This window comes from Eschrichtius robustus, chromosome 13 (genome assembly GCF_028021215.1).
Source record: "Eschrichtius robustus isolate mEscRob2 chromosome 13, mEscRob2.pri, whole genome shotgun sequence".
NCBI lineage: Eukaryota > Metazoa > Chordata > Mammalia > Artiodactyla > Eschrichtiidae > Eschrichtius > Eschrichtius robustus.
In genome coordinates, this window is record NC_090836.1 from 54,386,185 (window position 1) to 54,402,213 (window position 16,029).

Consider the following 16,029-nt stretch of genomic DNA (forward strand, 5'->3'; position numbering starts at 1 on the left):
TCTGGGTGCCAAGATATCTGTTGCACAGATGCTTGCTATTATTTATAGGTTTGTTTCTAACCTTTGTGGGTTGACTTACTTTTATTTTTCTATTCATTTGTCACCATGCAGTAGCATAATTCTTTAACTGACATATATGCAAAATAGTTTTCAAGAAGAAACTATGAAAGTACTGAAAAAGCAGATCACTCAAACTTTTGGATCTTGGGCAGTATAAAGCTCCCATAATTTAAGTAGACATATTGCTTTGTCTTTATTTGAATGTGTTCTTATACTGTCTTTCCTCCCAATATTGGGTAAACTGCAGGAGTGTCTTTAGCTGATGAAATTAGATGGAGGCAGCAGCCCAATCATTTCCCTCTGGTTTTGAGACTAGGGGTGTGTGTGTATGTATGTTTGTTGACGTGGGGAGAAATTCATTATTATCTTTATAGTTTATTTTAGAGTAAGCTGTTGATATTTTCTTAAAGTCTAAGTCTTCTTTTGGATTAAACATTTTTTGAATGGGAACTTCACTTTTATTTGCTAGTCAGATTCAGGAATCAGTAACTCTATCAGATATTCTTTGAGTTATGGATGCTCTATTAAGATATCAGAATTAATTTTTAGAAGGAATAGACTAACTCATTAAAGTCTTTTAAATGTAATATTTTCATATTTTGATTTGCTAGTGATCTAATTTGCTAATTTATTGGATTGGCCAAAAAGTTCCTTCAGGTTTTTTTTTAAAATATCTTTATTGGAGTATAATTGCTTTACAATGGTGTGTTAGTTTCTGCTGTACAACAAAGTGAATCAGCTATATGTAGACATCTATCCCCATATACCCTCCCTCTTGTGCCTCCCTCCCACCCTCCCTATGCCTCTCCTCTAGGTGGTCACAAAACACTGAGCAGATCTCCCTGTGCTATGCAGCAACTTCCCACTAGCCATCCATTTTACATTTGGTAGTGTCAGGGCTACTCTCTCACTTCATCCCAGCTTCCCCTTCCTGATCTGTGTCCTCAAGTCCGTTGTCTACGTCTGCGTCTTTATTCATGCCCTGACACTAGGTTCATCAGTACCGTTTTTTTTTAGATTCCATATATGTGCGTTAGCATATGGTATTTGTTTTTCTCTTTCTGACTTACTTCACTCTGTATGACAGACTCTAGGTCCATCCACCTCATTACAAATAACTCAATTTCGTTCCTTTTTATGGCTGAGTAGTATTCCTTTGTATATATGTGCCACATCTTCTTTATCCATTCATCTGTCAATGGACATTTAGGTTGCTTCCATGTCCTGGCTATTTTAAACAGTGCTGCAATGAACATTGTGGCACATGTATCTTTTTCGAATTATGGTTTTCTCAGGGTATATGCCCACTAGTGGGATTGCTGGGTCATATGGTAGTTCTATTTTTTTAGCTTTTTAAGGAACCTCCATACTGTTCTCCATAGTGGCTGTATCAATTGACATTCCCAGCAACGGTGCAGGAAGGTTCCCTTTTCTCCACACCCTCTCCAACATCTATTGTTTCTAGATTTTTTGATGATGGCCATTCTGACCAGTGTGAGGTGATACCTCATGGTAGTTTTGATGTGCATTTCTCTAATGATTAGTGATGTTGAGCATCTTTTCATGTGTTTGTTGGCAATCTGTATGTCTTCTTTGGAGAAGTGTCTATTTAGGTCTTCTGCCCAGTTTTGGATTAGGTTGTTTGTTTTTTTGATATTGAGCTGCATGAGCTGCTTGTATATTTTGGAGATTAATCCTTTGTCAGTTGCTTCGTTTGCAAATATTTTCTCCCATTCTGAGGGCTGCCTTTTCGTCTTGTCTAGGGGTTCCTTTGCTGTGCAAAAGCTTTTAAGTTTCATTAGGTCCCATTTGTTTATTTTTGATTTTATTTCCATTACTCTAGGAGGTGGGTCAAAAAGGATCTTGCTGTGATTTATGTCATAGAGTGTTCTGCCTGTGTTTTCCTCTAAGAGTTTTATAGTGTCCGGCCTTACATTTAGGTCTTTAATCCATTTTGAGTTTGTTCCTTCAGTTTTTAAGTGGAAATAAGAGACACATTTTTCATTTTCACCAAGAACTTTATTGAACAATGTATTCACCCTTTTGTTCCACTACCTTCTGCCATTTTTCAGGCATCTTCATAATTCCATCTTCCCAAAACTTTTTATCTTTTTGAGCAAAGAACTGTTCCAGGTGCCTTTTACAGTCTTCTGGGGAATTGAAATTTTTTCCATTAAGAGAATTTTGTAAAGACTGAAATAAATGGAAATCCGAGGGTGCAATGTCTGGTGAATAGGCGGATGAATCAGAACTTCCCAGCCAAGCTGTAACAGTTTCGTCTGGTCATCTAGAAACATGTGGTCTTGCGTTATCCTGATGGAAGATTATGCATTTTCTGTTGACTAATTCTTGCTGCTTTTCATCGTGTTGGTCCAACTGGGAGCAGTACTTGTTAGAATTAATCGTTTGGTTTTTCCGGAAGGAGCTCATAATAGAGGACTCCCTTCCAATCCCACCGTATACACAACATCACCTCCTTTGGATGAAGACCGGCCTTTGGTGTGGTTGGTGGTGGTTCATTTCGCCTGCCCCATGATGTCTTCCGTTCCACATTATTGTACAGTATCCACTTTTCATCGCCCACCACAATTTGTTTTAAAAACAGAATGTTTTCATTACTCAGTAGAGAATTGCATGCGGAAATTCGGTCAAGAAGATTTTTTTGATTTAACTTATGTGGAACCCAAACATTAAAGAGATTAACGTAACCAAGCTGGTGCAAATGATTTTCAACGCTTGATTTGGATATTCTGAGTATGTGGGCTATCTGCCGCGTGGTGTAACGTTGATTGTTCTCAGTTAATGTCTCGATTTGATCACTATGAACTTCAACTGGTCTACCCGACAGTGGAGCATCGTCCAGCGAGAAATCTCCAGCTCAGAACTTTGCAAACCACTTTTGCCACGTTCGATCAGTCACAGCACCTTCTCCATACACTGCACAAATCTTTTTTTTTTTGCGTTTCAGTTGCGTTTTTACCTTTCTTGAAATAATAAAGCATAATATGCAGGAAATGTTGCTTTTTTCTTCCATCTTCAATATTAAAAACATGGCTACACAAAAATTCATCAATTTTGATAAGTTTCTTTTTAAATGCACGCTGATACGACAGCTGTCACAGTGCAATCTAACAAAATTGTTTTGAATGAAGTTAAAGACAGCTAAGTGCCGCTAGAGCCATCGTATGGGAGAACTGAACGAACCTTTTGGCCAACCTGATAGTATTAATTTTATTTTAGGTAAATGAAGCCAGTCTTGTAAAATCATTGGTAGATGAATTATCTCCAACTCAGTAGGTTAAGCGTGTTAGAAAATAATCGTGAATATTTGTCAAACATTTACTTTTTAAAAATTACTAGACACAGGCTCCTACATTTTGGCTACTTCCCTATCTGCCAACTTTATGACACTATTTTAGTAAAAAAGATAAACTCATATTTGTAAATGTGAATTATATGAATTTTTAAAACTAGGACTATAACAGCCAGGTCTTTCTAAAACAAAACAAAACAAAAAAACCCTTATGTTACAGTAACTCTTCTAGTTTTTTGCAAAAGAAGAGGAAATTTTCTTTTTCAGTTTTCAATTTGTTAAGAATTTAGACTGATTTGTAAGGAAGAAAAATTTTTTTCTTGTACAATAAGCTGCAGCTTTTAAAATTGGGGTTTAACCTAATGTGAAGTGACCTTTTACCAGTTCTCTGATATGATTTTAGCACCATCAACGAATATTCATCGTTTTGTTTTTTTATACTTTTCCTCCCCTACCATTTTATTATGAAACATTTCAAACAGAAAATTGAAAGAATTGTGCTGTCAACACTCATACCCACACCTAGTCTACAGTTTACACACTTCCTATATTCACTTTATTATATATCTTATTCATCACTCCATCCACCGTTATGTTTTTTTAAAAAATATATTTGAGTAAATTGAAGATATTAGGATATTCCACCCTTACATACTTCGTGTATATTATTAACTAGAGTGAGGTGTTTTTTTCTTTTTAGGTAAGATTCGCATGTAGTCAAATGCACAAATCTTTAATGTACCATCAGATGATTTTGACAAACGCTTCCAGCTGTGTAACTTAAATCCCTACAGATACAGAACATTACCGTCACCTCTGTAAGTTTCCTCCTGCCCAGTCAATACTCCATCACTGTTTTGATCATTTTCACCATAGATTTGCTTTGCCTGTTTTAAAACTTCATATAAATGGATTCATAGAATACTCTTTTGTGAGGCTTTTTTCACTCAGCATGATATTTTTGAGATATATTAATGTTGCATTTTCTAGTACATTCCATTTTATTACTCTTGGTTTATTTTAAGGCTCAGATCTATTTTTACACAGAAATTATTTATCCCCTTCTGAATTCTTAAAGCACTCTATTCTAAACTCTAAGGTATTGATTATATTATAGCTATTTTTATTATATATACTATAGCCACGTATATATAGCTGTTATATCATAGCTACTCGTTTATCTCCACTACTCCGTATGCAGCATGTTCTCAGAACATGGTGCATAGAATATGCTCCATTAATACTTGTTGAACAGTCTATGGTTAGAAGTCTTTCTTACAGCTTTTGTTACAGAGATCCCAAACTTGGGGTACAATTATAATGTGAAATTAGTGCTTGAATGAAGATTAAACAAAAATTTAATAACAATTTCAATTACAGTCTGTTATCAGTTTTTTCCAAGGAAGTCTTCATTTTTACGGTGAGCAAATGTGAGACCTTCAAATGACCACAAGGTGGTCTATGAAAGAGGCCATAATGTTCCTTATCATATAGAGATGAAGAATAAGAACCAATCAAATAGTAAGGCTACTGCCAATTTAATTATGAGTTTTGACCTTTTATTTCCTTGGATACATTATTTCCGTTTTCACTATATTCTTAGTACTTTGATAACCACATTTAAAGCCCTTTTTATTTTTATTTTATAAAATCACTCTGTATATTCTGTTATTCTTTAAGAAAACTTATTTGGAAGCAGCACAGGATTGTTGCCTCTCAAAATAGCGCCAGTGAAAAGTTGGGAGTCCTGTAGGATATGAGAAGTAAAGAAGTATTTGCGCCTTTGCCCTCCTTCCCTTCTCTTGCACTGATTATCCCCATCTAGGTCGGTACCTCTGTAAATCCAGATAGGTAAGTGGGGTAAACATGGAAAGGTTATTTATGAGTAGAACAAGGTGGTATAAGAGCTTACCTTAGGTAAGTTTTATAGTAGACAGTTCTTGTCCATATAATTTTGTCTATTTTGATTGCTGATTTAATCTCAATATTCACTGTAGTTTACTAATAAGTACACTTCAAGTGAACTGTTCCTGTGCTTTAGAATGACCACATATTTGGCAGAGCCGTGAAACAATAGGTGAACTTTCAGAGAACAAATGGGCAGCGTGCTGTGTTGCAAAAGAATGTACTGCCTTGTTCACCCGGTCCATATTTAGATCAGTCTGGCTGGCAGTGAAATGCAGAAGTGTTGGCCATACAGGTGCAGTGTTCTGCAGCTGTTGGAAACATTTGCCCTCCCCGTTACCCCCCACTTCTTCACATATAATTATGCTCTGTTTAAACCATTAATGCTAGAAGATGGGATTTGAGAATTTGAATGTCTGTTTCCAAAAAGGTACAACTCAGAGAGATAATTGGCCATTTAGGCAGCTGAATTTAATTGCCTAGATGACTTGAAGTTTCCAAAGACTAAAACCTAGCCTTAAGGTCATAGACTTTTAGAATTACAAGAGACTGCCTTTGAAAGAACATATCTGCAGAGTTACTGCCCTCCAGACTGAACCTCTTGAGTTCAGGGCTTATATATTTTCATTTTTTAATATCCTGCAACCAGCATAATGCCTGACACTTAGTAGGCAACTTGATATATGTTTGTGAGTATCTTACGTTACCAGATGAAGCCAAAATATTGTTTAGATGTGGTATGGTACTAAATTAGAAAATTATGATTTTTTTTTAAAGCCGATGCCTTGTGGTAAGTTTTATAGCAGTGTTAAGAACAAAGTGCCGTGGCAGCAGAGAGAAGGGCAATGATTAATGCTGCCCGTGGTGGTCATCAGACACTTTATGTTTTGATAGGTCATGGAAAATCTTTTCTAGACTACAATTAGAGAACTTGGTTTTGAAGAGTTTTCCTCATCTAAGAGACATCAGTGTATTTTCCCAAAAGCAGTGTCTTTTCCTCCTTATCCCGATTTTGGGCATTTTTCATGCATTACATCATAAGGAGATTAAAGTTTAATGATTCCAAACCTGAAAGTTCTAGAGAAGTTTTCCTTAAACCAAATAGAATAAATATTTTCTTTTCTGTAGTTTTGTTCTATAATGAAAAGAATGCAGGCTTTGGAGTCAGACATAGGTTTGAATCCCATCTTTTTGAATCCCAGCTCTTTAAACTGCATTTACCTGAAGGATCATGCATCAGTTTCTCTGTCCATAAAAATAGGGGTAATACCTGCTGTAAAATAGTGGTGTAAGGATGAAATGAGCTACCTCCTAAAAGCGTGGCATCAGTATTCCTGGAACATATCAAGAGCTCAAGAAATATTATTTCCTTTTTATTCAAAGGAGAATCTTGTAGAGTAAGCCGGATTATAGTACCCCTCTGGCATTGGTGAAGCTGTTATTCTAGGAGACTGCACTGTGCCTTCAAGCTTCTCTTCTTTCGGCATATATTTAGCACCCAGTATCTGCAAAGCAGGTAGAGATTTTGCAGTCTTGTTGGTGGAGGAAACAACAACAAATAGTTAAGGTTGTGGGATACTGAGAGTAAATACGTGGAGGTTCTGAGAAGAGGAAGGTCCTGATAAGCTGCAGTGGTTAGGCATCCTTCATGCAGGAGAGCTGCAAACTGGACCTTAAAGACAGAATGAAGGAGAAGGAAAAACATTCAGGCTTGAAGAAGATCAGAAAGATCAAAAGCTCAGAGCCTTTCTGGCAGAAATTTTTTTCCAGCTTTATTGAGATATAATTGACGTATAACATTGTGAAGTTTAAGGTGTACAGCATGTTGATTTGGTAAATTTATGTACTGCAAAATGATTACCACCATAGCATTAGCTACCACCTCCATCCTGTCACATAATTATCATTTCTTTTTTGTGGTGAGAACATCTAAGAAATACTCTTTAACAACTTTCAAGTTTATAATACAGTATTATTAGCTATAATCACCATGCTGTACATTAAACCCCCAGAATTTGTTAATCTTACAACTGGAAGTTTGTACCCTTTGACCAGTATTTCCCCATTACCTCCACTGCCCAGCCCCTGGTAACCACCACTCTACTCTCTGTTTCTCTGAGTTTGGCTTTTTAGATTCCACATATAAGTGATATCATACCGTATTTGTCTTTCTCTGTCTGAATTATTTCACTTAGCACAATGCCCTTAAGGTCCATCCATGTTATTGCCAATGGCAGGATTTCCTTCTGTCTCCTGGCTGAATTGTATATACGTACTGCATCATCTTTATCCATTCACCCATCGACAGTTAGGTTGTTCCCATATCTTGGCTGTTGTAAATAACGCTGAGATGAATATGGGGATGCAGATCTCTCTTTGAGATCCTGTTTTCATTTCCTTTGGATGTATACCCAGAAGTGGGATTTTACTGGATCATATGGTAGTTCTATTTTTAATTTTTTGAGGAACTTCTATACTGTTTTCCATAGTGACTGTACCAATTTACATTCCCACCAACAGTGTACAAGGGTTCCCTTTTCTCCCCACCCTCACCAAACTTGTTATCTCATCTTTTTGAGGATAGCCATTTTAACAAGTATGAGGTGATAATTCACTGTGGTTTTGATTTCCAATTCCCTAATGATTAGTGATGTTGAGCACCTTTTCAAGTACCTGTTGGCCAGGTATATCTTCTTTAGAAAAAATGTCTATTCAGTTCTTTCTGACAGAATATTTTTATATGACTGGTAATAGTAGTTTCAAGTATTCAGAACAGAAAAATGTTGAGGCTGTCTGCAGTTGGCTGTGCTGATGTAGAGAAAGCAGGAGGAAAGTACCCTGAATGTACTATTTCCTCAGTTTTCCTGGTTCATGAATAGCAGATCATTCATTATCTAAATGTTTAGGACTCTTAAACTTAATCCAGAGAGTGGCCTGTCACTTATTACATGTGTCTTTCTTTTAAAGCATAAGCCGGATAACATGTTTCCAGTTCTCTGAGGTTTCTTGCTCAGAGTAATATATAAAAAGTCTTCAAGGTTCTACATTATCTTACCTACCAACTCCCTTAAATAATTTTACCGGTTTGACTTCATTTCTTGCTACTTGCCCTCTCATCCACACTGCTCTATTTCCAGTAGTATGGCAAGCATGCTGCCACTTCACAGCCCATACACTTCCTGTTCTTTCTGTCTGTAAATCTCTTCCTTCCCAGTCCACGGCTTGTTCCCTCAGCTCTCTCAGGTTTCTATTCAAATGCAATCTGAGAAAAGGGGAGAAAAGGGAACCCTGGTACACTGTTGGTGGGAATGTAAATTGGTACAGTCACTATGGAAAACAGTATAGAAGTTCCCCCACATGTCTAGCACCATTCCTGCTGTTTTATTTCCAAAGCATTTAGAACCATTTGACATACTATATATTTTAAAAGTGTATTTGCTCATTGTCTTTTCTAACCCCTCTACAATATAAGCTCCTTGAGGGCAGAGATATCATTTATTTTATTCACAGCCACATTTCCAGTGCTTAGCACCAACTATTCAATAAATACTTATTAAATGAATAAACTTTATCTTTCTTTCTGAGTTGTAAAAGAACTTTGGTCACCACAGACTTTTCTTCCCTTTATTGCCACTGAGTGACCAAAATGGGGCCTTCCTGAGGAGGACATCAGTTCATTTGGTCAACATTAAACATATACTTTGCGAATACAGGCATACCTCAGAGATATTACGGGTTTGGTTCCTGACACTGTAATAAAGTGAATATTGCAATAAAGGGGGTCACAAGAGTTTTTTGGTTTCCCAGTGCCTGTAAAAGTTATGCTTACACTATACTGTCCATTAAGCGTGCAAATAGCCTTATGTCTAAAAAAACAATGTACATACATTTATAATATACTTCATTTTTTTCCTTTTTATCTGGGAATTCATAATGGTTGACAATTTGATCTCAGCCTAAGAGAATGGAAAAAAGTTTACACTTGATAGAAAGGATCAGTAAAACTAGTAACATTTTTTTGCAATTTATGTGAGAGAAAGAGGCTTAGAGAAGGAGAGGAAACAATGTGTCTTGAAAGTAAGTAGGAAAGTATCACAAGATTAGAATTAGTTCCTTGAAGCAAAATGTGATGAGAAATCATTGGACCATTTTGAGGGGTCTAGTAGTATAATTAAAGAAATATTTTTAGGACTTTGATTTTTACACTTATTAGGATAGTCCGAAGAAGAGAAGTCAAAATTTAAGGACATTTATAAAAAAAAAGTTTGGTATATTTGAGGTTTGAAATAATCTGAACAAGAAAAATGAAGGAGAAATGGCCACACCAAGAGAATTTGAGAAAAAGCAGTAATGAGAAGCTGTTCGGGGTGTAGGGGATATAGGAGGACAATAAGTTTGAAATACCAACTTGGCATTATCATTGCTTTAGGATAAGAGATAAGAACTGTAATTTACTCTCAGTTTCCATCCCTAGAAAAGAGGCTAAAAAATGAGGTGGCATTTGCTGTAGATTGCTTTTGGAATATGGTTTCTTCTCTACAATTGCCTAGTTAGCAGGGGGAGAGAGGAATGTTTTCACTAGGGGTAACAATATTTGTTGTATCCATTAAAAATTGTAGGTAATGTGGATGAGATAAAAAGTACTGATGTAGTTTTAGAAATACTGAAATGATTTAGGGGAATAAAAGTTAGATGCATAAAAATGCTTTTGGTTTGCTAAAATTGCTGTTTTTAGATGGAGTTTCCTTTCTAAACTTAACCTCAAGACTACATTTACTTTTGTTAATTTAATAGGTCCATCTGTTAATTTAATAGGTGACAGTTGTCACAGGAAGTTGGGGAACATTTTTTTATCAGTAGGTATGTATATTGTTGGCTTTCAGATATGGTACACTCTCGGGTATCTAAGCCTATTAGACAAGAGGCAGAAACTTAGAAAGATACAAATGGCAGAGCAGTGTTTTTCAACAGAATTACTGTTCTGCTCTTTGGCTTTCTCTTTGTTATCCTATTCCTCTCCCTTCCCAGTTACTCAGAACATACCCTTCTCCAGCTTCCTGCAGAGTTTAACACTTTTGCTTCAGTGTTAACACATAGAGTAGAGTAAAGAAGGGCAGATTTAGCCTAGACAGCTCAAATAGTACTTTTCAAGCACTGACTGTATGTTCAGTACTATGCTTGGCTCCAAGCATACAAACATGAATACACGTGATCCCTTGTCATGAGAAACTCATAGTAGAGCAGCCTAGTGGCAGAGCGTCCACAATCTACAGTAATACTTTCATAGAGATACTTGAAGAGCTAGTTTTCCATTTAATAATTTTGACAGAAACAAATTTGTAAGCAGTCAAAAAATGGTCCTCTCATGGCCTTTCTTCATAGATATTAAAACCTGTTTTTAGGATTGCATGTTTTAATATTTTTTAGAATTACTCTTATAGAGGGCAAATAAAATACTCATTGTTTAGTATTGTTTGACCAGTTTATTTTAAGTAGATTGACAAAAGCATTTTTGGTAGTATATTGAACTAAATATGGCTTTATTTTAAATTGTTCAAATTTTACATTAATTAAAATTAGTGTTATTAAAAAGTATCTTTTTAGTCTAAGCATGTTCTGATTCTTAACATTTTATTTAATCTTTAAGCTATATTCCTCTTCCTAGTCCCTTACTGAGTACTTTTGATCTTCTGTTTTTCAAAATTTTTTCTTTCTCAGCATGAAAACCCTATTGCTTTATAGAAAACTGATGTCTGAAAATTCATTACCAAATCCCTTTAGATGATAGCAGAATACATTTTTGCCTTGTTTTTTTATTGTACCTTTTAACTTAAACTGGTCTCACACATGAACTTTCTTAGAATCAGGCAGTTCCTGGTTCCTATGGGACTTCCTGTTTTCTCAAATAAAAATAGAAAAGCACCTCAGAAAGGAAACCTGGTCAGTGTGAACTACTTTGTAGGCTCAGTTAGTCTTAGTTGTGACCTGGCTTATAGAGATCCAGGTATCTGAAAGCTTTGAATATTTTTGCATGCAATTTTAAAATAGAGGAAAAGGAGGAGATTCTAAGTAATAACCAGAGAGATGCTACATAATCAGCCATGAACTTGTTTGTATCTTTTGGGGGAGGGTGGGTGTATGGAGGTTGGATGGAAAGTGGTAAATCCTTTCTTTATAATATTTATTAGAAGTAAGAAGTTGTTTAATACTGAGACTTTATTCTTAGCTACTTTGATGTGTATATTTGTTTCTTGCCACTTTTCCGGATGTTAGCAAGGACTAGGAAGTTCTGTTTTTTAATCATTGGAAGTAAGAATTCTAAATGAATTATTCAGTTTTAAAGCATCTTATAGATTTCCTCAAGTAGTAACTGCCTTTAGTCTATATTTTGAAGAGAAACCAAGTTAAGGTGAAGAAATGATAGTCATTAATAGTAACGATAATAGGTAACATATATTAAGTGTTTGACACTATGCCAAGCATTTTATATGGTTTATCTCATTTAATCCTCACAACTGTATAAGGTAGGTATCATCATTACATCCTTCCACTACAGAAGAGGAAACTACAACTTAGAGTGGCTAAGTAGATAGTAGTTCAAGGTCACGTTGCTAGTAAGTAGTGGAGCTAGGACTTGAACCAAGTCACTCTAAGTATTATAGAGCAAACCACAAAATCATAGTGAGAATGGTAAATATAGTAAGTCTGAAAAATTAGTTCCCCAACCTTTATTATCATCAGTTTGTTTATATATTGTTTGCATGTTTACATTCAGTTTTAGCATAGTACATGTTGGCATTTCCGAGGGCTTGTTTAGGGGGATTCTAATTCTCATTCTTAAATGATGCTAATAGTTCTCTCTTTTTCTTTCCTTGATAGTAGAAAACCCCTTTGATGAAACATTTGGAAAAATAAAAGTAAGTAAAAAATCTTAATACTGATACTTTGTCTCATGTTTTATGTGATAAAGGTAGTAGGATGACTATCACCTAAAAAGTAGTAATTTTAAAGGCAAGAGATTTTCTTATTTTTGAGTATTCCTTGACCACAGTATAATTAAATCTGACACCGATTTCCACCTAAGAGCTGACCTGTATATCACTTTGAGGTAAAAGCCACTGCCAAGTAAAATGGCAGTGGCATGTCATCTGGGGATCTGGTCTTACCCTTAAAAGTATGCCTGTTTCCTTAATTGTTGGGTACCCTAGCAGCTTTTGTCTTTTTTGCCCTCCTTTTGTTCTCTTTCAATTTTTTGCTCATTGGCATGCCTTTTCAGCTGTTAGGAAGGCAAAGGATTTAGAGTCTTATGCAACTTATTTATGACTCCTTTTATTTTTAAAGGATTTATAATATTAATTTTAACCTAAGTTTTACTCACATGAAAATATTTTTCACTTACCATTCATCATTATAGGCACTCCAAAGATTATGATATTTGAGTTTATATTATAACGCACAATTAGTTGTTAATTTTTTTTTTTTTTATTATAGGAACTGACAGTAATACAGACCTGTACGGAAAACATTATTTGTTGTACTAAACGATATGTAATAATGTGTAACCAGATCCATAGAATGTTACTTTAGATTGTTAGTAATGATTATTTTCTGTAGTATTCTATTGTGGTGATACTTGTTTTTTTAAAAAAGTTTGCTTTATCATATTAAGTATAACATTGCTGCTGGCATCATAATTTAAATTTGCACAGTATACTCACTGAACATTGAAAAGACAAGACTTTATTTTCTTCTGTATAATTTTCCCCTTGGGGGAACCTGAAGTTCCTAATCTCTAAATAATAATAATAATTGTAATGAAGATAATGGCAATTAACTTACGTTAAGTGTTTATTCTGTGCCAGGCACTGTGCTAAGTGTTTAAAATCCATTAGTATCATTTAATCAGGGACTTGATACAAAAATTGAAAATATCCTTGAGGAGGAAATTGGCTGAGATACAAGAAGGAAATATTTAAAGGTGATAATATGTGAGAAAATTTGGTAGAGTCACCCTACAGTTTGGTTTTTCCCCCCAAGAATGAGAACTTTGCTTCAGAGAATGATTTGTGTTAGTAAAAGAAAATCTGGAGCTTACCAAAACATGCAATTAGAAGGTAGCTATTTCAAATTAAAAAATTATTTTTGTTTAATGGAAGGTTACTTGAAAGCTTACCTTAAATATGGATTTATTTGTAGATCTTTAACTTGTTTTCAGGGTGATCAGTAGACACATTTCAAGCTGAATATCAGGAGGCAATCTGGAAAGCAGACAGAATGGAAGAAGTTTGTAATGAAACTATAAGCCAATATAAGTTTTTGTAAGAAAGTAACTTTAACATTTGATTTACACCCTTTTCAGATTTACTTCTAGTTTAGCATATTGGTGCTAAAGATTATTGAACCTTTCTATTTCTCAAAATTGGTTTGTTCCCATTAATAAAATGTCCATAAAAACTATTTAGATCATAATTTAGTTGATCATTTGGATGGCACTTGACACCCTTGTAATATATAGATGGTCATTTTGAATGAGTTGCCGTTGGAAAAATAATTCTTGAAAAAATTATAGCTGAGCTTTTGGGGTGTTTAAACGCATTGTATGCGAATGTAATAGCATGTATGTTATCCAGTATGAGATCCAGTTACATATGATTAGGTTTTGTTATTTCTTCTACTTGTCTAGTCCAGTGTTTTTGTTGTTGTTGTTTTTAATGTATTTATTTATTATTTATTTTTTGGCTGCATTGGGTCTTCGTTGCTGCACACAGGCTTTCTCTAGTTGTGGTGAGCAGGGGCTACTCTTCGTTGCCATGTGGTGGCTACTCTTCGTTGCAGTGCGGTGGCTTCTCTTGTTGCGGAGCATGGGTTCTAGTCGCACGGGTTCAGTAGTTGCAGCATGCGGGCTCAGTAGTTGCAGCACGCAAGCCCTAGAGCGCGTGGGCTCAGTAGTTGTGGCACGCGGGCTCTAGGGTGCACGGGCTTCAGTAGTTGTGGTGTGCGGGCTCAGTAGTTGTGGCTCATGGGCTCTAGAGCGTAGGCTCAGTAGTTGTGGTGCATGGGCTTAGTTGCTCCATGGCATGTCAGATCTTCCCAGACCAGGGATCGAACCCATGTCCCCTGCATTGGCAGGGAGATTCTTAACCACTGCACCACCAGGGAAGTCCTAGTCCAGGCTTAATATATGTGAATCAAAAGATGAAGTTTATTCCCAGGCCTCTGACGTTCATTAAAGATGTAATCACAGAGGACAGTGTCAAATTTTTGGATTTAGTTTTGGTTTTGAAAGGGGTGTGGGGATAGGCACGATCAGGACATGCAAAACGAAAAGGGAATCGGTCTCTTTTCCAGTTAAGGAAGGAAACAAACTTCAAAACTCTCAACTACTTTAGTCCTGAAGCTTAATCAGATTTACCTTGGTTTTATATGTCAAGTCCACAACCTACACTATCATTGGAACTCCTCATCTTGTTATATTGAACATATTTATTAAAAAATGATTTTGTGGTTTAATCTATCACAGATGCATAGCTTTCAGAATCTTGAATTTCAACTCCTGCGGTTACTTTTTGATGTCTAATTTTTGCAGTTTGGATTTTTAAGCTTATGTGATAAGGACTGGCTTGATTCTGAATCAGGTTGAGATAGAGTTGAGGGGGTAAAAAGCAAATGGGTTGGAAGGCAAGTAGTCAGCTGAAGGAATGTCACTTACCTCTATCAACCATGTCACATAAAGCCAGGGACTCTGGTGGTAGGATTGTGGAGACTTTGATGAGTTTTTCTCGATGAGTTTTTCTCTTCCTAGTACCACTCATTAAAGCTGCATTGATAGAAGCATGCCATCCATAGTGTGCAGACTTGTCTCTTCGGTCCTTGAACATATAGCGTGAAAACAAATGGATGAGATTACATGTCATTGGGCATATGAATTTTACTTTCCCAGCTTTTTTACTATCCTGTCTGAATTTGTTCCTGGTCATATTCATACAGTAATCCTACTTTGTCAGAAACCTAAGGAGAAAGGAAATAATAAAGACATAGCCCCCTCATAAATCATGAATTTATTTCAAATAGTGTGATAAGCTATTCTTACCCCCTCTCCTAACCTACCCTCTCCCGTTGCTTATATCAGTTTCTCTTAATTGTGATTGCTCTTAAATTGAGGTCTCATTGCTTTAGACTACTTGTCAGGGTGCTTAGACATTGCAGTAGTCTCCACTCTGGTTTCCTTTCATATGGTCAGAATAATATTCCTGATGCACAGTTCTGTTTTACTTTTCTTCTCCTAAGTGTTCAGAATGAAGTCAAACTCTTTGTCTTGGTATCTAGAGCTCTCTAGCCATTGATTCCAAACTACTTTTCTAGTAGTTTGCTGAGTCAAAGTAGGCTCTGGTTATGTAAGACATATAACCAAAGCTTTTATTCCTTCAGGCCCATGCTGTTCCTTCTGCCTGGAATGCTGGTCAATTCTGTTCTTTCTGTGAAGCCCTATTCAGATATTCCCTCTTCCATAAATGGATCTTCCCTCCCCTCCATCTTCTGTATTTACATTGTACCTTGTTTGCAACTATAATATAACGGTTTAGTATGTTTTTGGCCCTTGAGAACAGGAACCATCTTGTTCCCTGGGTTTCTTGCTTTGCTGAGAACAGTTCTTAACTCCTAGTAGAGGCTCGTTAAATGTTTGTTTCACTTTAATGGTTCTTAAATTTATACAGGGCCACTTTGGGACCTAGGAGGGGTTGAGGGTTAAT

General features: G+C 36.0%; 1 protein-coding gene across 2 annotated transcripts in view; it reads left to right on the forward strand.

The window, feature by feature from the left end:
- The window catches only part of LEMD3 (LEM domain containing 3), a 65,940-nt gene that overhangs the window by 19,634 nt on the left and 30,277 nt on the right, over positions 1–16,029 (forward strand). Inside the window, exon 2 of one of the 2 annotated variants that reach the window (XM_068561381.1) lies at positions 12,158–12,195. In XM_068561381.1, the coding sequence (XP_068417482.1) occupies positions 12,158–12,195 (38 nt within the window). The remainder of the gene's footprint in view (positions 1–12,157; positions 12,196–16,029) is intronic. The other variant, XM_068561382.1, reaches the window with a different exon arrangement.